The 25,202-nt window shown below is 40.7% G+C and overlaps 1 protein-coding gene across 1 annotated transcript in view; it reads left to right on the top strand.

The window, feature by feature from the left end:
* IMPG2 (interphotoreceptor matrix proteoglycan 2) overlaps positions 1-25,202 on the top strand; it is a gene marked incomplete at its 5' end in the record, with an annotated part of 60,890 nt that overhangs the window by 19,007 nt on the left and 16,681 nt on the right. The window contains 8 exons of the mRNA XM_083439054.1: positions 1,819-1,850; positions 1,958-1,981; positions 16,219-16,268; positions 16,740-16,825; positions 18,795-18,953; positions 21,888-21,946; positions 23,910-23,927; positions 24,271-24,515. Of these exons, the coding sequence (XP_083295180.1) occupies positions 1,819-1,850; positions 1,958-1,981; positions 16,219-16,268; positions 16,740-16,825; positions 18,795-18,953; positions 21,888-21,946; positions 23,910-23,927; positions 24,271-24,515 (673 nt within the window). The remainder of the gene's footprint in view (positions 1-1,818; positions 1,851-1,957; positions 1,982-16,218; positions 16,269-16,739; positions 16,826-18,794; positions 18,954-21,887; positions 21,947-23,909; positions 23,928-24,270; positions 24,516-25,202) is intronic.

The raw sequence follows: 25,202 nt of genomic DNA, 5'->3' as shown, positions 1-25,202 counted from the left end.
TAATACAATTCATTTCTAACTGGTATGCTCTTGGCATCCGACCATCTCGGGAGACAGTGGAGGAGTGAGACTTAGGGGGTGAAGGCAAACGGTTGGAAGGTTGCAGCACTTGCTGTGGCTGTAGAGAGTGATGCGGGAGAGACATGTTTTGTTGCAGCTGGGGCAGATGAAGGTGTCCAGTTGTGCTGCTACAGAGGCACCACAGTATTTCTTCTCTCTGTGCTCTTCTCAATGGTTATTCCTCCTCTGGTGGCTGCTGTGAGTACGCAACCTGACTGCCTGTCTCCAGACACAGCAGTTGTCTGCCGTTGTTCTTATTTTAAATTGTATTGTTTTAACATTTTGATGTTTGCCACCTTGGGCTCCTGTGGGTAGGACATAAATTTAATAAATAGAATAAAATAAAGCCAGGGGAGGAGCACCAGTATTTCTGATCCCGTGCAGTGTGTTTCGTGCATTCTTTCAAAGCCACCTGCCCAGAGTCCTAAGCCCAGACAGCAGGAGTGAGTGCCTAATCCCACAATATCCAGGGTGACAGCACGCTTACATGTGCCATCAAACCGAAACACTTCTGGTAAGTGTTATTTTAAGCCTGCTGGTCTTGACCGGGTCATCTGCCTAAGCAATTTAGAGAGAGATGCGTTTTGGGGAAATAGTTATTTTCCTTATTCAAGTTTACTACTTAGAGGAATTGTATGGCCATGGAGTGGGAAAAAGGATAATTCCTGGTTGTTATTCAGGGAGCATATGGACTACTGATGCTTTGCTTTATTGGTGGTTTTAGAAAGGTGTCCAGAATGCAGCAATTTATTGTAATAATATTCTCTGGTCATCCAGAGTCATAGGACTAAGGTGTTATGAAGTCAGACAAACACTTTCAAAGTGTCCTTCATTCAAGGAATATTCCTGATTTTAACCTTTTATTGGATTTTATTAGCAAAGTCATAGGCGTTTGCGCAAAATTTCATGAACATTAAAAGTGAACATTGAACATTGAACACATAATTAAAAAGGACATTAATTTTTGTTCATCAAACAAAGAAACTAAAACTTAACTAAACAAATTTCCAACTATGTTACTTTAAAAATAAAAACTTAAAAAATGAGGCACAAAATTAAAAAATTGGTACTTTTTTTAGTCTGTACACATGCCTATGATAAAAGTACACTTGTACAAAGTCCCTTGATAGCTTGCCTTTATGCTGTCCCTTATATGATACTGCTTGTGCACACACACACACACACACACAGAGAGAGAGAGAGAACAACCAAAATCTGTCATTCTATTCTTCTGAATTTGCCTGTAATATAATAGTTCTAGAGAACTGTAGTGATGAATGCCACACTAATTGTGGGTGGCTTTCTGCATAGCTGTCCAACAGTTAAACAAATCAGATTCCTCCAGTTGTTTGCGTTCAGTTTTGCTGGTGGTTCTCAGAAAGCTTGAATGGAGTTTGGTCACATTAACAAGACCACATAAGTTTTCCGAAGCGACATAAAGAAAGTGGATTTCTATTTAACCTTTCCCCTCCCCCCTTGAATTTTCTGAATATAATATACAGTAGGCAATGTGGTAAACCACCATTTAATAGAAACAAAAAAACCTAGCAATGTGGTCATTTGATTTGAGTAATCCATCTGAAGTTTTCCTGTTCACCTGAATAGATGTAGCCAAAGATCTTTGCAAAGGGCTTTCTCTCTGTAGGCTCACCTGTGCTAGACAAGAATGGGAGTGGGATCGCAGAGGGTGCAAAAATATAACTTTTAAATTTGCAAAATGCAAGTACTTACCCGGAATTTAATTTTCTATTTTTCTAGAAGCTGTCCTATGCTAAAGACGCAATGGGTGGGTGAGTATCAACATGACCCTGCATTTTACAAATAGTGTATATCGTTAGACATATGAAGTAGCATTTCAACCATTTGTGCTTCTTTTAAAATTTTGGTTTCTTGTCAGTCCCTGCAGCGATTGGGCGTGTGGGTAAGTCACTTATACAATTTTAAAGCTTTAGTCTACTCCCTTTCCCGCTCTGCCTGGTGTTCAGTTTTATGAAAGCATCGTAAGAATATGCTTCATATAAATATCAAAAAGTGGCACTAGAGGCTTAAACAGACTGAAGGTCCCATGTGTAAACCTCAAAGCAGACTCACAACCCAATGCACCTTTGGCATGTGTCTTTCTCATATATATATATATATATATATATATGCAGGTTTTGGTGTCCTCGGGTGTCTTCCCGTGTAAAAGTTGGGGTGTCTAGGCGACGTTGCCTAGACACCCCAACTTTTACACGGGAAGACACCCGAGGACACCAAAACCTGCATTCCTGTACCCGTGAAAATCTACGAAAGCAAATATATATATATATATATATATATTTGCCTTCTCAGACTTTACGCCAGTCTTCATGCTGCCACATGAAAATGTATGTGTTAATTAGAATAGCTAGAAATGAACTTGTTGACATTGGCTTGTAGCCTAGCAATTTCATACCTATTAAGGGTTGACATTCAAACCCTAAAGTACTTTTCTGATAACCAGGGTTCCAAATGATAAGATAACGAATGATTCAATTTGTTAATCAAAGAACTGTGTGCAACTGCTTCCTCACACTCAAGGGAGTTTTGCAGTTGTGCTTTTGGAATAGCAGCCGCTCATCCCACGTGACAAAAGTGCAGGCGATTTTCAAAAGCAGCTTGTGATGTGGTATGGAGGCCTGCTATTCGAAGAAAAGCATTTTAAAAACCCTCCTGGGCTAGGCGGGCCTAAGAAACTATTTGGCTTCCTGTCTATATAGTGTGTATAAGGGCTAGAACTAACTGTGGCTGCCGTTGGCCACCATTGCAAATAAATTCTGCAGGTAGATTTGGGAATGCATATGTAAGCAATGCACTCACTGGAAAGATAACATAAAATACTCTTAAACAGAATATAAATGCTCTTATAAAATGACTTCATAACTACAATAGCACTTTTTTAAAAAAAATGACATTCTAAGAGTTTGACTAGTTTAGGTTCTAAACCAGGGATAGTAAACCTGTGGTCCTTCAGTGGTTATTGGACTCCCATCAGTCCTAGCCAGCATGGCCAGTGTTAGGGGACTGTGGCAGTTGTGGTCCAACAACATTCAAAAGGCCATAGATATAAGTGCTGTGTGCTTTATTACCTATAATGTTTTTGGTATTTAAATATCCAGGGACCATTTACTTTCTTTCTTTTTTTTCAAATAACCACAACTACTGAGATACCTTCTTGACTATGCTGTCCATGTAAAAAGTTTAAATAGCAAGGCTGGGGTTTGACCACAGTTGTGGAATTCCCCATGAACAAAATCTGGGTTTGTGTGTTTTTTTCTGGAAGAGTAATTACAGTTGCATGCAAGATCTGTCTCCAAGTTCAAGTTTGGACATATCAAGTTTTGAGATCCAAAACTCCTTTATTTTAGATTTCTTCTGATTCTATATGGCACTAGTCTCTTTAATTCTGAACAGAATTTTCTGCACTGTGCGTTTCGACACTGCGTTGTTTTATATAAACATGGTGTGTCTTTGGATGTGCTTTTAAATCTTGACCACAAAAGATCTGTCTAAGTTGAGGCCTGTCCTGGAGAGAACAAGAGCTCTTCAAACACGGAGTTGTTTGAAACCAGCTATTTTTCTTGTGTGAGAAACAACTTCAACTAATTCTTAAAGGAATTTTTATAGTGTCATTATTTTTTGAAGTACTGGGACATGTGTACTCAAGTGCTGAGAGGTTGGATTCTGTTTGCAAGGCTGAAATTCCAATACGTGGTCCATCCCCACCCCCTGAAAATCAGGAGGCAGCCAGGGATGGCTTCCAAGCCCAGACATTCCATGGAGCAATAAACTGGCATTGTAACTAAGGAATCAGAACTGCGTTTAGATGTCAAGAAATCATGCTGCTTTCTATTAAACATGACAGGAAAAGCTGCTCTTTTTCAAAGAGCAGCTAAGAGAAGAAAACAAATATGTCTGGAGTAGAATTAACTTCAGTATTGTTGCCATTCCAATAATTGAGATCGCAGTAGATTCACATGCTGTGTGGCAGCTGTATTATGTGTCCAACATGCACCAAGTGTGAAGGGGATGCATGCATCTCCAAGTGTTAGCAGGTGTGTTGTTTTCACTTCTTACACCAGATGCTAGGCAGGTGCCAAATGTGGCTACCATACTCTCCAACATTTCATTGAAGAAAACAGAGACGCACTTGGTGTGCTTGTAACACATCTATTTTCACAAAAAGCTTCATTTCCTGTCTTAACTTACTCTCATGTATTAACTCAACAGTAGCCTGTCCTGCAGTGGCTTTTGAAGCAGTTTGTAAACACACTGACTATAACTGTTTCCTTTGGGGCAAGGAACCCCTTAAGAATATTTATAATTTCACAACTGATGCAATTTCCACAAGAATTTAGGGTGTATCCAACAGTGTTGCTCAGCTGACAGTAGGAGTTCTGTCAGCAGAATGGGGAAAGAGGCCATTTTTTGAGATACCCCTCCCCATTGAAGATCCCTCACACCCCTGAATCTGTTCTAGATGGCTGGAGGACCCTGAAGAGCACATTTGGGGAAGCTTGGGGAAAACAGAAGAGCTGGAAATTTATTCACCCCCCTGTTCTGCTGACTCTTATTGTCAACAGTGATACCATTGGATACAATCCTATGTGGATAGGCCATTGGGGAGATGGAATGGAAAGGAAGCAGTTCACTGGCATTTTATGTCCACGTGAATGCATTTAGAAGTTCTCCAATGAGAAGGTTTAACTAAAATATGGGGGTTACAAAGAGAAGGTGTCCCGTTATTGTGCACACTCCTTTTTCTGCCCTTTGAGAGTAGGTGCCAAAGAGATGCCCCAACAGCCATGCTCAAGAATGCCGACCACAGAGCAGAGATGGCCAACTGCACTCTTAAATACTATGAACATTCCAAGACTGATTGCTCCCTTACCACTCTCAGAGGGCAGACTATGGAGAGGACAAAGGGAAGAGGTCCTCCATTACCTGCCTGCTCTTCTCTTTCTCCAGTGGCAACATGGTGGTTGGACTAGTGACCTAAAATATAGTGGCAGAGCTCTCAGGCTGGCTTCAGATTTGGAAAGTGAGGATCTGGTGCATGGGCAAGTTGGCTTGGTGTTTTGTGTTTCTGTGAAGGGATGAGGACAGGCTTCTGCAGAGCTTGTCTGAGGCCCGAGGCAGATGTCCCCAGTCAGCTGGAAGGCCCAAGGTGTTCTTTGCATGATAGTGTAAGTCTGGCAGGCTCCTGGTGCCCACCCCCAGCCAGCTTAGCCCTCCAAGGCCTGGGGCAAATGTAACTGGCTGCCCCCACCCCACCCCGGCCTGGAGGCTGTGTGTGTGAGAGAGAGAATGGATGAATGGTTTATGTGCCTGAATGGATGGGTCTTGCTTGTGTGCTTTTGTGTCTCTCTGAATGGGTGGGTGATGTGTGAGAGGGAGATAAGGAGGGAAAGAGAGAAGGGGTGATAGTGGGAATGTGAGAAATCAGTTATTCACATGCACTTTGGGCTCTGCTCACCATTTATAAATGGCCCCAATGACTTCCCCCTGACACGATGCAGTCCTCAATTTCAAAAAGGTTGCCCAGCCATGACATACATGCATGAGCAGGGCAGGCCCAAGATATTTTTATGCCCGATTCAAAGGACAAGATGGTGCACACACACCCTTTCAATGGCAGTTGAATTTTAGTTCAACACTGGTGGCCAGACAGCATCCTCCTCTGTACCTGAGAGCCATGGTAAGGGTTAGAAGGTGCAGTTTCAGGTTGTGTGGGGCACTCACAGATTTGTCCTCCAACTCCTTGCTGCCACACCCCACACACCAGTGTCTCCTGTTTAAGGTAGCCACTTCACTTTGCCTTGTGCATGAGAGTTGAGAGGTACCCAACCTGCCACTCAAATATTTAATTTCTAGAGATCAAAGGGAAGGGTTCAAACTTAAAGGACATATAAATTAAGGTGGCAAATCAACTTAAAATGCTTTGTTGGCAGCCTTTGTTTTCGCCTTGTTTTCATAGTCTTAAAACAGTTGTTCTACAAAAAAAAGTCTGGCACAATGTTATAAAACTACAGCTTTGGCTATGTCTTCCTTAGCACCTCATAAAATCTCACCCGGACTTGGGAAAATAGTTGTGCATAGGTGATTTCAGCTAATTATTGTGTACTGGATAGTTTTGGAGTAGCTAGAAAATGAAAATGTTTTGTTTTTATTGCATAACTTACTTCCAGGAATAGCTCAGTTGGTTTTACTGACTATTATGCAACACTAGGATGAAAGTATGTTCCAATATAACTGATGTTTCACGAATGTAGAAAGAGACTTGGCTCTTTAAAAGTTGTAGAAGACCAAGTCCTTAAATCAGTATTGATTATTTTTTTAAATTAGGTTTTGTATCCTTCTATACACATGTATAATTTAAATGGGAAATGGTGTTCAGGGTAAAAAAGCCTTAAACTTAAAAGAAAAAATGGCAATATATATTTTCAGTACTGCACACCAAATCATAAACTTTGCCTTCATACCTTGATGTATAATCTATGTCATAATGAAAGCTCGAAATTGTTATTGAAATCAAATAAGCACCTGTGGATTCTTGTGGGGAATGGGAAGCAATTGACTTAATTTTAGTTTTTACTCCAAAGATCAAGAGTGCTGACTCATAAGATGGTTGTCTAGCTTCTAACTGATCTGGTCCTGAGATACTTGAAGGCAGGGCCGGCCCACCTGTGAAGCAAGGTGAGGCTACTACCTCAGGCAGCAAAATCCACAGGGGCAGCAGATCCCAATGGAGATTTTTCTCTCTCCCCCCCTTGTTCCTGATGTATCTCTTCACTCCCCCCTTCTTCCCTAGTGGGAAAGGAGGACCATTTTGTGCTTTGCCTCAAGCACCAAAATGTCTTGGTCTAGCCCTTCTTGAAAGAAAACCTGCTTCCTCTTCAGTTAAGATCCTCAGATCATCTCTGCTGTTATCTGTGATGAAGAGCAGGGTTTTCTCTGCAGTGGCACATTCCACCTAGAATGCCCTACCTAGGAAGGTCCAGCCTCCCCTTTCCTCCTTTGTTGTTTACTCTGTGTTGAATTTTAGATGAAGAGTGCTATTTAGCTCATGTCTTCCTGTGGGTTTCCTGCAGGCATTTGGTTAGCCACTGTGATCACCAACTAGATGGAACTTTGGTCTAATCCAGCAAGACTGCTCTTACATTTCTTGTTATAAGCTCCTTGGGGCAGGGACCTGCCCTTTTATACTGCATGAAACACCATGCACATTGAAGATGCTTAAATAAATAACAACATGGGCAGCTGATTATGACTTCTTTGTTCTGAAATGGATTTGCACTATGGATGATTGTAGATGTCGTTGGGAAATAATTGGGGAATGCCAATTAACCCCAAAGTCCCACTTATATAAGGAACTACAAAACAAAAAACAGCTGACTGCCTAAATTCAGAAAGGCATATAGCTCTTGACTCTTTATTTAACCAAAACAGCCGCCACAGCATTTAAAACACAGATCTATGCAGCATTTGCAAAGCGTGGGAAACATTGGTTGTTAGCCCTCTAAATGTCGCAAAATTGTGATTGCGGCCAGAATGGAAGAATTCGATTAAATTCAACCCCACCCTCCGCAATTATAATTAGAAAAATCAGGTGTGGGATTTTAGAATGTTATGTATGGGTAATAAATGCTAGGAGGGTACATTTGTTTCAGAACAAATACTATGAAACTTTGGGAGGCGAAGGTTAAAATTGGGCATTCCCTTGGACAATTCAATGTCCTGGTTCTCACACCACATAAGCCAAACAAACATTAACAAACGTTCACTCTTTCCTGATTTGCAAAACATAGGAAGTTGCCTTATACTGACTCAGACCAGTGGTCCAGACCTAGTTCAGTACAGTGGTACCTCGGGTTAAGAACTTAATTTGTTCTGGAGGTCTGTTCTTAACCTGAAACTGTTCTTAACCTGAAGCACCACTTTAGCTAATGGGGCCTCCCGCTGCCACCGCTGCACGATTTCTGTTCTCATCCTGAAGCAAAGTTCTTAACCCGAGGTACTATTTCTGGGTTAGCGGAATCTGTAACCCGAAGCGTATGTAACCTGAAGTACCACTATATTATCTACATCCCAACCAACTCACTGGGGTTTCAGACAGGCATCTTTCTCTGCCCTTCATGTATATGTCAGGGGTTGAACCAACAATTTTCTGCATTCTAAGAATTTGCTCTACCATTGAGCTATGCCTGTTTCCCTTTGAAGTAACTTACAGTACTATTGGCTTACTTGCAAATGACAAATAGTTCCTTAACTTACTGTTTGCAGCCTACGATTTTCTTGGTGATCTTGAAATATCAGTTGAGGATTTCCATCTATTGTTGTTGTTGATGTGTGTTTAATGTGTATATGCTGAGGTATTTTTGATTTTATGCTCTAACACATAGCTTTTTCAAAATTTGACCTTATGATTATATCATAGAATTTAAGCAGATAATAAAATGTCTGGCTTCTACAAGGGTTAAATTTTTGTACTATTTTTGTACTATTTCTAGGTCAGTTTTTCAGGGCAGCTAACAAAATCAAAAAACAAAATATTACAATAAATACATAAAAACAATATAAACCGGCATAAAAACCAATAGCAGTAGAGGTAAAAAAACAGAAGGCAAGAATAATATTGAAACAATGCAAGACTCCACAGCAATAAAAGATTGGGTAAATGAGGAGAGCAGCTTGCACCAACCTTCTTACCACAGTAGGTGGGGGAAACTGAAGAAATGTCTCTGCAGAAGAAATCCATTATTTGGCAGAATCATGTGGGGGAAGGGCAGTTCATATTGTATTGTCCTTTTAAAGATAAAAACTAGCACCTTAATTTAGGCCTGGGAAAAGATTAGGAGCTAGAACAGTTGTTCCAAGTCTGGCTAGATGTGCTCTGTACATCTGGCCTTGGTTATTAATTTAGGAGTTGTGTGCTAACTGCTAACTCTAGTTTCTGAACTGTATTCAAGGGCAGCCCCACATGCAACGCATAACCAAAACAGCACACAAGATACGTTACCAGAACAATAGAAACTGTAGCATGGCCCGACTAGTGCCCACTGTTTTGAGGTTTTGGCAAGCCTAAAACGGCTTTATTCACGTCAGATTTTAATGAATATACTGCTTCTGCTGTTGTTTTATTTGGTGTTTTGTTGTATGTTCTTTCATTGTTTTATAATTGTTTTCTTTGACTGCAATCCACCTTGTAAATTCATTGGATTAAACATGGAATATGTGTGTGGAATCCAGAGTTAGTCATACTCAGACCTAAATCCTAACTAACACTGGATATCCCTCATTATAATTGAATGTAAACTTAAGAGAAGTATTGTCTAATCTTAAAAGAGTGGCTGGGAGCTCTTTCATTTATAACTCAGATAAAGGTAATGTTTAATAGTTGATCAGCCCAATGCAAAAATGAGTTATTTCCCATTCATTTAATTACAAAGGATATCAGGTGCTTTAAGGGTTGCCATATGTCTGGAATTTCCTGGACATACTCAGAATATTGTAGTCGGAAGCAGTGTCCGATTGCCAAAAAAATGTCTGGGGAAATCCAGATGTATGGCAAGCCAGTTTTTTTTTTGAAATATGGCAACCTGGAATGTACCTTATATGGCAAATTCAGAGTATCTTACCACTTTTTGATAATAGGAAATACAAAGGCTAAAGGTAAAATTAAACATTGGGCTATGATGAATGCTTCGTCTGCACAAGCATTGCAGGTTGCCCAATGAAACAATCCCCCTCAGCTTGCCTCCTCCTTGTTCTGAGGGGTCTCCAGACACACACCCAAGCAATTTTGGGGGTACAGGGGAAGGAGAGTGGGAAAAGCCCTGTGGCGCAAGTGGGAGTCCTTGCACTGGCCTTCTGCTTATAGGGTGGGATTCAATAATGATCCCATGTCTTCTGTCTGACAATGTGCATCACACATTGTCAGTAACCCCGACAATGCCAGCAATCCGGAGCAATTAGTAACCCTGCAGCACTGAACCAACTGAATTTAGATTTTCCAGCAGTGTGGGAGCTAAAGAATATAGGAATCTGCTTTACACTGAGTGGCAACGATTGTCCAGGATTTCAGGCAGGGCTTTTCCCCAGCCTATTTGGCAATGCCAGGGATTGAATCTGGAACCTTCTACATGCAGAGCAGGTGCTGTACCACTGAGCCCTGGCCCTTCCCCTATGCTTTTGACATCTGTTTCCTCCATGAGAATCTAGAAACAGCCTAGAAATGCCTTTCTAGAAAACAAAGGTGTGAAGCCTTTCTGTGGCTTCTCGGAAATATTACACTGTGGCTCTGATCCACCTAAAGTTAGAACCTTGAAGTTCTATCACAACCTCCGGCATGTGTTTAATCTTACAGTGTTTACCCCAGGACACTTCAGTACAGATCTAAAATATGCTTCTAGCTTAAATACTTCTGTTTTTTCATGGTACAGTACATTCCCCTATTAGAATCACAGAACTGTAGAGTTGGATGGGATCCTGAGGACAATGTAGTTCAACTCCCTGCAATGCAGGAATCTCAACAGTTGACAATCAGTGGCAAGCAAAATTTCAGACTGACCGAGCAATCTTGTGTGCATCTTACTCAGAAGTAAGTCCCACTGAGTTCAATGGAACTTACTCCCAAGCACATGTGTTCTTAGGATTGCAGCCTAGTTTTGGATGAATTGGGGCCAGTGTGGGAAACAGCCCTTGCTGACCTGACTGGCCTATCATAAAAATATACTCTGAAAATAACTGTAGAGCAGAGTATAACTTCCATGCTAAATTTCTCTACTTTAAATAGCAGCAGGAGAAAAATCAAGATGGAGTCATGATGAAGGGGATTTTAAAAAAACAGAACAAAAACCTTTACCTTCACGATCCGATCCTAATGAAAATCCCTTCCCAAAAGCTGCTTTTTGTGTTGTGAGGGAAGCTGCCGACACAAATAGCAGCTATTGGGGGCGGGATATTTGTCAGGATTTTGCTATGGGGTTGAAGTGTTAGAAGACCACTCTGCCCTCATGAAGGTCCCATCCCATTTAGTTCCCCTCAAGGTGGTATGTAAAATAGAAATATTAAGCATGCTAATAGTTCAAACTATGCATTTACCCGAGTTGTTTCACCCTTGGTAAAGTAAAAGGGGTACAATGACATTGCAGGACAGTTTGCCTGTTTCCTTTTTGCAGAGAATATTTTTACCTCATAACTGGAAATCGCTGTAAAAATTAACATGCAGATTCCCTCTGGTTTTCAGTAGAAACATGGCTACACTTATTATGGAATTTGTCTATTGGTGAGGTTGCCTGAGCTCCAATCCTTAACAGTGTTGCATAAGCCTAGGTGACTGAAGTTCTCTGTTCTCTGTACTTAGGTCTCTATTGTTTACAAAAATCTGCTTATACATTTAATACATTTTTAATATTTTGCTTAATACTCAGCCAAGCTGATCCAGAGCTTCATTTATGCAGGTAGGCAATAGATATTATAGTATTGTTATGTATCATTTTATCTATAAGTAAGTTATGATAGGAACTCCATGGACCAAATTTTTCTCACCGAAGTTGTTGGGTTGGACAAGCATAACTGAAGGTAAAATCCACCTCATCAGTTTTGTGTTCTGCAGCAAGGGTAGAACAAAGGAAAAGAAAATATATGTTGATCCATATTTTAATTTAAACAGGTAGTAGATATTTTATTTTCAATATCTGCGGACTCCTATACCTTGATCTGAGCTTTCACAATAATTCCCATTCTGCAAGAGAAATAAAAGTTTGTGGTGTGTTATGTCCCTTCTGAACCAATAAAGCACCACTGTTTAATTTTGTAATATGGTTGAACTCTAAAGAGAAAAATTAAGCAATTAAATAGACCAGGTTTTGTCCAGAAGTTACATCATTGGCTTCAGGATGCATTTAGGGATAAATTTGTTACCTCTTACATTCCATGTGATTTCCCCCTTAACATTTTTTTTTTACTTTAAATATAACAACATTACATTGCGTAATACTAAAAGTTACATAAACACTTCTAGTTGTTATTTTGTTGTTGATTTTTTAAAACCCTACAGCTCTCTTCTCCTTCATTGTGAATTAAAACAAACAAGACTATTTGACTGTAAACATTTGTTTTTCTATATTATTTTCTGTGGAGAGATGGGATGGCTAATCAGGTCTTCTCAGTGCTGGTACCTTAGTTGTACCAATCAGTTTGCATAGTAACACCTTTAATGATGTGGGGTGGGGGCAGCAGGTTAAAAAAAGTGTTTTCCTATGGTTTCAGTGGCTTTCAGTGATTTGGTGGTTGTTAAATGGTTTATGTGGGATCCTTGCTATTGGGAAAAGGTGGTAGTGTTCCTTCAGCAGCTGCAGTTGTAATAAATTATTTCCTGCTTGGCAGGGGGTTGGACTCGATGGCCCTTGTGGTCTCTTCCAACTCTATGATTCTATGATTCTATGAAATTGTTACTTGTTTAAAACTATGTTGAAAGCCACCTTGGAAATTTTATTTGGAAAGGTGGGATAGAAATATTTAAAATATTTCATCAACATTAAAAGACCTTTTTAGCAAGAGTTCAGAAAATGCCCTTAGCATAAGTTACCGCCTGGATTTTATTTTATATAATTTGTCTTTTACATATTGTGAGAAAAGGAAGTGTAGAACAAGGCTTAGGCCCTATTTGCTTCAGTAGCAGGGAAGTTATCATCACTCAGTTTCTTCTCTGAGATTCCTGGTTCCCTCTCTGGCCATGAGGCGACATGGAGGGTGTTCCTTCTATGCTTTCCCCTTCCTTTTTATTTTATATGTGTCTGTCATGTCAATTTCCTGTCTTTATTACTTCAATCACAAGCAGGCCACTACTCATGAGGAGACCAGGAGAATAATTTTAGGCCTCTTAGTGAGAGAGTCTCACTCCCTCTGCCAACGAAAGATGGCTGACTGGGTGAACCTACTTCCTTGGTAGGGTTGCTGTTTCCCTTCTCCCCTCTCTGCCCAGTATTCACCTTTTTTGGTCTTCCCTCTCTGCATCATGGATCCAGCTCGTGCATCTAGGGGTCTTAGCAAGCTGGGGATACTCTAAAACCTCCATAAATTTGAAACTTTGGGAAAGCAGGAAACAAATGTCAGGAGAGAATGCACACTGTGGTGGTTCATTTTGTGCGAACGTAACTACGGTATTTCCTCCCTCAAAAAAGGTTACTATTTATGCAATGACATCCTAACTAAGGCTACTACTCTTCCAGCTTGAATGCTGCATCGAAAAAGTTCCTAGTCATGTAGCTATTATCATTCTTTCAAGAACCATACACAGCTTCTTATACCATCATTTAAAGATGAGATTTAGCTCGTGGTGACTTGTGGTTTTTCTCTCTGAGAAAGTGGTGGCGTGGGTTTTTTTTTTTAACCACAAGGCTATAAACATGTGGAAGAAAGAAAAATATGTCCAAAAATATGAAGAATACTCTTGGGTCAGAGGCATGGTGAAATTAGTTCAAAATTTCTATCTAGATTTGAAAATCGAAATGGCTTCCATGGTAGTAAAAATATAACAAGTGACAATTTGCTGCCTTTTAGTGGTTCTCCAAACTCTGAACTGGTCTATCTCTTTCTGCCTAATGGCTGGCCCTACTCTGACACACTGGAAATTATACTTTATTATTTAGTAGGTGTAGGCATGATTATATGGGAAATTAAAGCTCCTGTATTTAGAGGGTATTTTACCATTTCTTCTAGAAAAAGCTTTTCCAAAGTATTAATGAGTCTACAATTGCTGTCATAATCTTTTCCTATCCAAGATTCATCTATATAACTAATAATGAAATTGCTAAGAGAGAGAAAGCTGTAATTTGATCAAAACTATTCTTTAAATAGAAAATAGGTTGCTAGAATAAATGATTAGGTTTTGTAATGATATAATAATCAAAGATAATGTATAAACAGCAGCAAAATGACAGCCTGTGAATTTTGTAATAGCTGTGTCTTCTTGTCTTTTAGCCTGTTCTGGTTCTGCTTGAACCAGATATAGTGTGGTGCAGCGATGAAGATAGTGTTTGATTTAGACAAGAACAACACCATTCAAAATCACGGCTCAATCAGCAGTGCCTTGGTTGGTTTTAGGAGAGACAGAGGAAGCACTGATCCCTTGCATTTCCCCTTTGCATTCCTTTATAATGTATGAAGTAAAAACCACTCATCTCTCCCCACAGTAAAATGTGAAAGGTGTTCCTTTATTTGGAGAAAGCACATCTCACTTAACCTATCTAGGTGTTCCCATATGCTGTATCATACTGTCTCATGTATCAACATGTCCTAAATTTGTGCATCTTGCCGCAAAGCTGTTCTTTAGCATCCAACCTGGATAAACCACAAACAAGACTGGATTAGTTTGCTATATTTCTTAATTCTCCTTCTAGGAATTGGTTGAATTTTTGCTTAATTTATTGCTGACAAAGAAAAAAGAATTACAGGGCTGCCATTAAGAAATGGCCCAACAACTATTATTTGTTGCTGTTGTTTAGTCGTTTAGTCGTGTCCGACTCTTCGTGACCCCATGGACCAGAGCACGCCAGGCACTCCTGTCTTCACACCTATTATATTATTATGCTATTTTAAAAACTCATGAAATAAATGTGCTTAAATTATGGCTGTTTAGATTTAATCTAATAATATGGATATAGGTCCTATTTCTATTCGGAATACAACAACAGAAAAGTTCCCTTAAAGAGGGAAGGATCACAGTTCAGTGGTAAAGAATATGTTGTATAAAATCTCAGGTTCAGTTCCTGAAACCACCAGTTAAAAGATGATCAGGCAGCAGAAATGACATTTGCCTGAGATGTTAGAGAGTCACTGGCAGTCAGAGAGTATTGGACTAGATGGACAAATAATACGACACAGCTTCCTTTGTTCTTGGAGTTGTGCAATGTACGGTATTTGCTGGAAGAAGGTGCCAGGTAAACATTTATGGGGAGTGGTTTTAGTACTGGATTCCTAAATTCAAACAGTTTCCTCCAAGTCCAAAATTCCATGATGACTATACATGACATTCCATAAATTTATTCCTGGAGTTGGCTTACATGTTGTCAAATCTAACCATCATTTGCACTAAGTGGGATTGGCCATGACAATATATATGCAGAACTGTAATGTAGACTTAAAGATGTCAGGAGACAATATGGTCAATTCCTGTTGCTAGAGGGAAATATTGTGGCAACCATCTTTATCAAGCATATTTATTGCATGGACAAAATGCATCATGTTATTCTGTACGTGTGGTGTTCAGCGTGGGAAAAGGATCTTACAAAGAGGTGGGATTTATAGTCCCAATGTGAGAATCTTAACTGGGTTTCTGTTGCTAGTGAATTCTTTCTTATGATTGAATAGTTCTTTGAATTAAACTATGGACCCCTCCAGACGTCTGGTTGTTAGTCCCTATTCACATGCTGCCAGAGTGGTCATGTGCGGTCTTGCTGTCAATAAAGTTTGCACCTACAAAAGTTTTGGGACAGTCATATTGCTTCATTTCCTTCCAGTTCATATCCTGTAACTCCCTGCTGAAATCCCATAACTTTTCATAACATAGATGTTCTGGTTCATTTTTGACCTGTTTATGTTGTATGATATCCTCTCTGGGCAGTAATAATGTGGGTAGCATTGGGGAAGCATCACATAACCAATTCAAGCAGAATAAATCCACCACTAATGCATTATTATTATTATTATTATTATTATTATTATTATTATTATGTCAAGAACAAGTTGCAGAGTACACCTCACCATGGAATGGTGGCTGGTGAGATATTATTACACTAGGATAGTGAGAGACCACTGCCTCTTTCACACTAAGTTTTGAGGCTGGAAAAGTACCAGAAACATTGTGGGAGATCACCAAACTCAGCACTCCTCATATTTTATCTGCACCCATCTCTCGTGTTTTATGGGGTCCACTGAATACAACCTACCAGTGATGCACATATACTCCCACACACAACCTGAACCAGCAAAGTTTTATAAGGATTTTATTCAGCAGTTCTCCTCAGCTTGTTAAAAGGTCCCCGAGGCTTACATATGTTAAGGGCAAAATTATTTTTGAAAGAAAACTTTAATCCAATTTTTGCACTTAATCCTTTTGTTGTCTTTGGTTCTCAGTTTTGGGCTGCCAACACCTTCTCCGACTGGGGATGCTACCACATTGAGAGGTCTGTTCTCATTTATTTATATGTTAATTTTGCAGTAAATGAGTAAGAAGACTTGAGGCTTTCAATTAGTGATGGATATCCTTATTCATAGGATTTCAGGGTCTCATCACTTTCCTTTCTTTGGTGTCTTATGGGTACATGGAGGTTGACACCGAGCTGCTCTAGCCATATCAGAAATTAGAAGGGGCATATTTTGTGTGTATCCAGAAAGCTATGATTAAGGGCAAGTCAGTATTTGTGTTGTTGTGGCTCAGGTTCGAGTCAGTGTTATTCCTGCCACATTGCCATGAAGCAAACCAGTCTGATGTAGCTTTACTGAATCACAGTGAACACCATTTTAAAATTTTGCGAACATTTCAAGACTCCCCCCCCCCCCCCAGGTTGGCAGATTTCATTTTTTTCAACTTTGTTTATACCGTCTAGCAATGAATTAATTGACTAAGGGCATATATTGCATGTTTTCCACCTTAGATGCAGCTGCCAATGTTCCACCACCTGATGTGGTCTCAGTTGAGAGTCCTTCAGAGAGTACCACTGACAAAATTGAAGACACAGAAGTATGTGTAATGAGCTCCTTGTTAGACTGGTTTTGGAGATAAGAAACTGTATTCACTTTTCATTCACTTTTCCTTTCTAGATTTGTCAAGCAGTTTATGTGGAAGAACAGCACACAAACTGAAATAACAAAACAAATAAGTAAATAACTCCAACTAATAAAAATGCTTCTTAGTAAAAATGTCTTTCATGTTTAAGGCACTCTCTAGAACAGGCTTCCTCAACCTCGCCCCCCCCCCCCGGTATTTTTGGCCCACAACTCCCATAATCCCTAGCTACCAGGACCATTGGTAAGGGATGATGGGAATTGTAGTCTCAAAACATCTGGAGGGCCAAGGTTGAGGAAGCCTGCTCTAGAAATTACAGTGAGCATATGACTCCCCTGTTACAACTGCTCCAATGGCTATCAGTCTGTTTCCAAGCACAATTCAAAGTGCTGGTTATGACCTATGGAGCCCTATATGGCTTAGGTCTAGGCTATCTGAAAGACTGTATTGCCTCATACAAACCTGTCTGGGCTCTGAGACCTTCGGGGAGGTTCTTTTCTGTATCCCACCACCCTCACAGGCACACTTGGTAGGGACCTGGGAGAGGGCTTTCTTGGTGGCTGCTCCCATAATTTGGAACTTCCTCCCTACCTAGAGGAGTAAGACTGGCTCCTTGTTGTGGCAGGTGAAGACTTCCTTGTTCCAACAGGCTTTTGGGAACTGACTGCTTTTAAGGCAAGAGTTGGTGCTGTGGTGATTTTATTGTAATTATCTTATGTGATCATTACGTGTGTGTGTGTGTGTGTGTGTGTGTGTGTAGGAGTGGTTGCTTTTTATATGTTTCTAAGCTGTTTCTATTTTAGTTTGTAACCTTGAGTCTCAGTTGGGGGGAGGGAAAGGTGGGATCACAATGATGATGACAGAAGTGTAACCAAGATGACATGTAACATATGTTTTTATCTCTAAATCCTTGAAGGCTGACACTTTTGAAAATCCAGCACTTTATTTAGAAAGAATTCTATTTCTATTCAGGGTTTGATAGTATTTCATAGGCTTAAAAGTCTAGAAGGGAGACAAAAGTCATCCAAATTGGTTGGTCCTTATGCCTACAAATAAGAGATGCAAATACCTTTTCTTTCTTCTCCCCTAACCCCACCTCCCTCCCTTGATTTAGCCCCATCTCTCCTGATTCCTACTCCCAAATATGTCCTGACATCACCACTCCCCAATATCTTCCTTGCCTCACTTTCTGTTCTGGTAAGCAGGTTTTGCAGGATTTTGCATTGTTTCAAAACCTTATAAGAAGTGTTTGACTAGCAGTGACAGCTGAATGAAATAAATGAGTAAGTGCATTATAGGAGACTATGACACTTCCATAGCACCTTTGACTCTTTTAAAGAAATTATTGTTTTGTTTCTAGTTGAGGTGCAGTGGAAATTGAGTCTCATCTTCAAACACATTCCTATGCCTAAGAGGTAGAAATTTGTAAAGCATTGCACCAGAAACAAGTGGCATAATAGCGCCTTTCTATGTGAAAGGGTCCTCACTTAATTACTGCCCTGCTGGCTCCACCCCCAAGATCACATGACTTTCTCTCCACTAACATCGCTGAAATAGGTGGGGACCTCTGTTGACTGACTGTCTATGTAAGTAGGCTTCCCCAGGAACTTGAATCCCGGTTTCCTAGGGGTTCAGCTCCTTGTGAAGCCTACTTGCATAGAGATCTATGCACATAGCTGTAACTGTATGCAGGTGAAAAGCCTAACATGGCAAGTTGGGGCTAGAGCTGGTGGAAGCCACCCAGCCTTGAAGGCGGAGCCAGCAATTCAGCCTTGCTGCCCAGTAATCACATGAGCAACCTTTTGCATGTATAATGGAGGAATAGCCCCCTTCCTACTAATTTAAGTTGGTGTTTAACCTGTAGTGGTGAAAGGATGGTTTCTAACCACAATTCGCTAAGTAAAATTAATTTCTTTTTCATCAGATCAATAATGAGATAAAGAGAGATGAGAAACTGGTGACCCCAGCTCATGAACAGATGGTTGAGTTCAGCATTCTTCTTCCTGAGGAGAAATACACCACTGAGCTGAGCGACCCCTTTACTGAAGAATCCCAGCAACTCTCACTGCAGTTTATTTCTGAAGTAATTGCATTACTTTTTTGATATGCTGTATATGCCTATAATTCTTTGAGAAGGGAAATGTGCTTTCAATGTGCTTTAATGGTTTAGTACAGTGGTCCCTAACCCTTTTTTGGCCATGCCCCACCTAATTTTTATTATTCAGAAATTAAACTCCTATTCACGTGGAGGAAGCCTAAAAGGCCATTAACTGTAAATAACTCATTCTCAAATTGCCCTCCTGAAAAATCAAATTGCCCCCCTGTGGGGCGTGTGCCCCACGTTGGGAACCACGGGCTTAGTGTGTACATAGTCCAATATATGGACTGAAATATAAAAACACCACAGACTGCACTTCTCAAAGATTTTGCAGTATAATTCTAAACTCAGAAAAGTACTAAAATGTATAATATATTACAATGAAATACATTTAGAAATGAATGCACTGATATCTGTAAATATGTATGTATGTATGTATGTACATGTTTACGATTTTTTGTATTCATGAGGAAATAGAGTGGAAAGGGGACTTAGGAATGTGGCATGCACCAGGAGCAGACTAATCCTTCCAGCTCTTCAGTACTGAAACCTTTAGTAACATAGAAAGCTGCCTTATATTGAGTGAGACCATTGGTGCATCTTGATCTGTACTGTCTACACTGGCAGTAGCTCCCAAGGATTTCAGGCAATTGTCTCTTCCTGGAGATGCTGGGGATTTAACCTGAGACCTTGTGCCTACAAAGGAGACGCTCTGTCCCTGAGCTTTGCCCCACTCTTTCTCTGTCATACCCATTCACACACCAACCACAGAAAGGTCTCTCATCCCTTCCTTCTACCTTCTGGTGAAGGAAGTTCTGTGAGCGGAGACTTGTTTTTCTCTGCATCTGGCATCCTTGCTGAGAGAGGCTGGCACTGGAGGAAAACAAACCTTCTGGAATCTGGAAACCTTCCTGACTTCCCCTGCTCTCACAGGATCTGAGCTCACAGATGCAGGTGTGTTCTTTGTGACCTCATATTATTACTGTAACCAAACCTTCCTCATCTCACAATTGTTGCCCTTTCTCATAACCTAACATCTGTTTATATTATAAGCGACATGAAGGATCGGTTTTGATCTTTCCCTCCTTATAAAAGCATGTTGGTCTGGGTGACAGGATCATTTTAAGGCGCTCACATGCACGACTGGCCAGCTTCCAAATGTCTCTTTAGCTTGGACCTGCCTTAAATTGCCAGTAGTGCTTTTGATCACCACTGCCTCTCTAACAACCTTGGCCCAGCTGTTATTGTGAGATCTGTGAAATAACAGTAACAATTACAGTACACCCCCCCCCCAGCTCACCTGGATCATGCCTTGGCAAACCCTTTTGAATTCGATATACTGGGACTCATCTTCTGACAGATACGGTATCATATGGGGAATAGATAAATTCTATCCCACAGCCACTGCAACTGTTATACATGGCCAGATTAGGAGAGACGTCTTAATTTTCCTACGTACGTGGCCAAGTAACGGTGCCATACTATAAACGAAAGAAATGTCTGATCGGACAAAGGCCACTTGGCATCTGAATGGCCCTTTCATCCTTTGCCTAGTTCTTTCTGTGCTTGGACAAAGACACCCTTCCTATTTTGCAGCACTTGGATGGTTTTGATTCTGGGCAAAGTGTGTTTAAAAAGAAGATTTTTTAAAAAAATGGAAAGGAATTATTCTGTTGAGATGAAGGATCAAATTGCTTTTCTGCTTTATTGTGAATGCACATGAAGCAGCCTTTTTTCCTTGTTCTTCGAGGTGTGGGATGCATTTCTACACTTCCTTTGCTTTTCGTTTCTAAACCTTAGCAGACTTTGCTTTTAGGATTCATAGCTGTGCATAACCTACATTCTATTTAAGCAAACCTGCCTTTTTTCTAAACTGTACTATATTGTTGCACACCTCTCAAATCTAGTGGTGCAGGATTTCCAGGGTTCGGTTTCCTCAGAATGAGGGGCAGCGGAGACTGTGGTGTCTTATGAGATATTGTTCATTTGCACATATATACAACCCAAACCTACAATGGAGGGGCTCTCAGCATTAACACCCCAAGAAGCTTTTACTTCTCCCATGGCCATGGCCATGACCTTGGATCTCAGCAGGAATCAGGTATTGGCTCTGCCTCTCAGCTGCCCAGCCTGCTTCCTGCTTCTAGCTCACACACCTCAGCTTTGCCTTTTGTCTTTCCAACTGACACTTGACAGAGCAGGCCCCACCCATTTTTCCTCTGGCACAGAGACACTTCCTTTGTTACTTTGACGACCCATACTTAGCCTATTACCAAGAAACTTGCCTGGCTACTCCAACATTGAATTCTTGTTGGATTTAGCAATTAGAAGGGAATCAGCCTACCCGCCCTCTGCAAACTTACAACACTATGTACATAGGGAAGAAATAGCATTGGGTAGTATTAAACGGCATTTTTGCACTAGCACAAGGATTAGTGCAAGGGAATTTCTCCCTCTCCTCCCCCTGTGCACCCCCATGCATATCCTGTACCCCCTCTAAATCCGCTCTGGAGAGTTGGGGAGTCCCTGGAACACATTTGGGGGGCTCATGGGGGGAGGAGAGGGGGGAATTGTTTGGTTGCACTACATTGAATACATCCCAGTATTTTAGCGTACTGAAGACCAACTGATGGCTTGATATCCCTTCATACAGTTTATATATTATCCTTTATTGCAGAGGTTATAGTCATTTGCTGCTTAAAAAGGAAAGGAAAAAAGGGGGCAGATGTATACTTCAGCCCTCACATAAAGGAGAGCACACTGCAAAAGGGAAAATGCTATATCTTTCATGCAACTATTCCTAGAGACTTAGCCTCCAGAACCTGCACTACAATGAGCAATAAGTGAATGTTTAGATGGAACAACAAAGGGTTTGGGCAGTGGAAAGGATCTATAATCTCCCTCTTGTCTTTCAAATAGATTCAAAATGCATATGAAGGGCTGCCTGGATACAAGAATATCCATGTAACTGAGTTCAGGTATGATATCCTGTAATATAAAAACATTTTTATTCTATTAATGTTGCTGGTACAAAACTTCACACTTATACTGCTGCTGCTGACTTACTCATTTGTTTTGTGTTTTGAGTTAGTTTGGTTTCCTTTGTTAGACTGAGGGTGTCTTCATATGTTACATTTTCCAACGTGTAGAAAAGTGACGCCCCATTTATGTCATTTCAAAAAAATCACAATTTTTTTACGAGGGAAATGTTCCCTTTCTTCAGACTAGTACAGATTTCAGAACAGTAATTCTAATTATTTACACAATCCTCCACTGGCCACTATTGAGCACAGCATTACGTGGACCTAAATGCACTTAAGTGGACCAAAAATAGGCTGCATGCACATCATGTGTTTAAAGCACATGACTTCCCTCAAGGAATTCTGGGAAAGCGTGTTCTCCTTCATGGAGAGCACGTGTTGCGGTGGGGGCCACCAGGACACTCCAAAGTTGGGGGCGGGCTAATTGTTCGTTGGCCACTGATGCGATTGGGGCTTCCCTTTTTGTTGGGAAGAAGTTAATGCTGCCATTTGTTGATTGACAGCCAGAAATGCTAAAACTCCTTGCACAAGGCTAGGCCTTCCTCTTTTCGACCGTGCATCGGATTGCCCGTCCCCCCCTCCCTAGAATTAGGGTTGTTCGCTTTGACCTTGCTATGCCTGTCATGGGGTCGTCTGCTCTTGGGGCAGGGGCCTGGTAGGAATTTTGTCCATCTGGCTGATTGGCTGGGGCCATTTGGTTTTTGCCTACTGCATAGCAAATCGTCACAACTTGTAAGGTTGCGGTTAGGCATTGGTTTATGGTTTGGTTGGTTGAGGGGAAGTGGTTGAGTGCCCGCCCTTGGTAGGTTGAGTGCCTGCCCCTCTAATGCTGCTGCTGCAAGGGATTCCGTTAAAGGAATTGGGGGCTAACTATTGCTTGTCCACTCTGTCAAGGGGGCTCGGCCATAGCAATGAGCTCCTGGTTGCATTTGGGGTAAGGGCAGGTTCCCTGCTCCGCGTAACCCCCAAGTGTATTCCCCTATTCTGACTTTCGCATAGTGCGGAATGTCAGTCTGTCCCCCATGGTGGGGGCAGATAGTAGCAACCAATGCCTAAGCAACCACTCACAAATTTGTTTTTCAATAAAGTTGTGGCCAAACTTACGCCAAAAATCTTAAACAAAAAATTCTGTGTGATGTGTGAGTTATTGGGGTGGCCCTGGGGACCTCGACACGCAACAGTAGCTTACCCCTCTCAGAGCTATATTACACCCTTAACAACCAATAGTTCCCAGAATTCTTTGAGAAAAGTCATGTGCTTTAAATCATGCAAGTTCTTTGCTTTATTTCTCTCTCCTCCTTCTAAAAATTATAACAATGTTAGTGGATGACATAATTCTGTCTACAGCAGAACGAATCATTCTCATGATCGATTACTCTGGCCTTTGATACTGTGTTACATTGTTTTTCGGACTGGTTGTGATTGTAAACTGTTTTTAATGTTTTATTTTACACTGCTGTGACGTGGCCTGGAATCTTCTGGTGAAGGGGGGAATATAGTAATAATAATTCACATTTGTATGAGGTTGTGCCTTCTCCACAATCAGCTTGTTAGTTTGGGAGGTATCCAAACACCACGCTGAGAGTTTCAGGGCTGCACTGAGCGTACTGTACACAGTCTAAATTAAAAATGTTCTGTATACCACAACATATTGTGGGCAAGGGCATAATTCTGACTTCATATAAATCAATAAAAATGAACTGAGGTGTATTTTAATTCAGGTTTGCTGCAGTATGGAAGTAGAATAATGATGAACCATGAACAAATATTTTCAAATATGTGTTCTTTAGCTTATCAGGGGCTAGGGAGGTGCACTGGATGGTAATGCTTACATATGAAATATTTTTCCCGTCCTCACTTCATTTTAACTTCTTGCCTTCCCTTCTCCCCTCACTTTTAGATCTTCTCAGGATGAAAGGTACACAAAACCTTCAAATGCTTACTTGTGTGATAGCTAATTAATTTCCTGCCTTATATGCAGTAGCATCCCTTTCCAGTGAAAAGATGGAGCCAAACTATAGCAGCAGGTTATTGTTTGAAAAATGTTGAGATCAATGCATTTCAAGGTTCTTTATGTTTGTTCATGTGAATAAATCCACTAGCCTGTGAAAGTTCAATTCCCAAGTATTTAGCTATTATCAGATTTGGAGAGAAAGATCAGAATGAAATATAATTTGTGTCTTGGGTATGGAATCTTTGAAAGAATAGAACAGTAGTACCATTCATCCTTCTCTCTAACAGCTCCTTTCTTAAACATTTAGTGCTGTGGAGGTTCTGTACACCGTGGTTTTTGATGGGGAAGCCATCAGCAATGCCACCTGGGACCTGATTAACCTCCAGTCCAACAAAGTGGAAGACAACGCCTTTCTAGAGATGGAAGATAATCCCACCGTTGTTTACACTGTCAGTGACTTCAGAAATTATATTGCTGAAATCCTTCATAAGAATGCTTTACTTGAGAATGCCTCCTTGAACTTGGATCCTGATTCTCTCCAGCTCATTAATGGTGTGTATTAAATAAGAAATGTCATTTCTGTCTACTTTAAAAATGTGCAACGTCTGCCCCCAGGAATTTAATAGATTGTGACTTGTTATGGGTTTCCTTTTCAAGTTCTTAAACCAAAGCCACTATTTTGTCTCTCTAGATCAAACCTCTAAAAGCCTCGTGTATTTGAATTTATGGCCAAGTAGTACTTGCCCACGTCCCCATTACAATGCAGTCCATAGATTATGAGGATGGGTGGCTGAGAAGGGGGCTCCAGAGTAAAAAACTGAGGAAGGGAAATTAATTCAGGATGCAAGCAAAGTGAATCATCAAAGAATCTTCTACAGCACTGCAGAGGAGCCTAACACGTCTTGCTTTTCTCTGCAGCCACTGCCCTTAGAACAAATCTGTATATGACATTAGATGTTTCTTTCCATTTCCAGGTTTTTAAAAATGCAAACATCCTGAAATTAATCAGTCCTCTCAGTTGATGGATCCCTAAGTTGACACACACATAGAAACACACTTTAGATGCAAATACACATTTAACATCACTTCTAGTTTGGCTCTTAGGCAACTCATTCTAGTGCAAGATGCAAATAAACCAAACGTGTTCTATTATACTTTGAAACCACAGTGGATCCTGGGAGATAAGCTAATTTGCATCCTGTGGCTGCTTTCCTCAGTCTCTTCATGCCTGTGGATGTA

Source organism: Podarcis tiliguerta (assembly GCF_965153285.1).
Source record: "Podarcis tiliguerta genome assembly, chromosome: 4".
NCBI classification, from domain to species: domain Eukaryota; kingdom Metazoa; phylum Chordata; class Lepidosauria; order Squamata; family Lacertidae; genus Podarcis; species Podarcis tiliguerta.
This window is presented reverse-complemented; position numbering and strand designations above follow the sequence as displayed.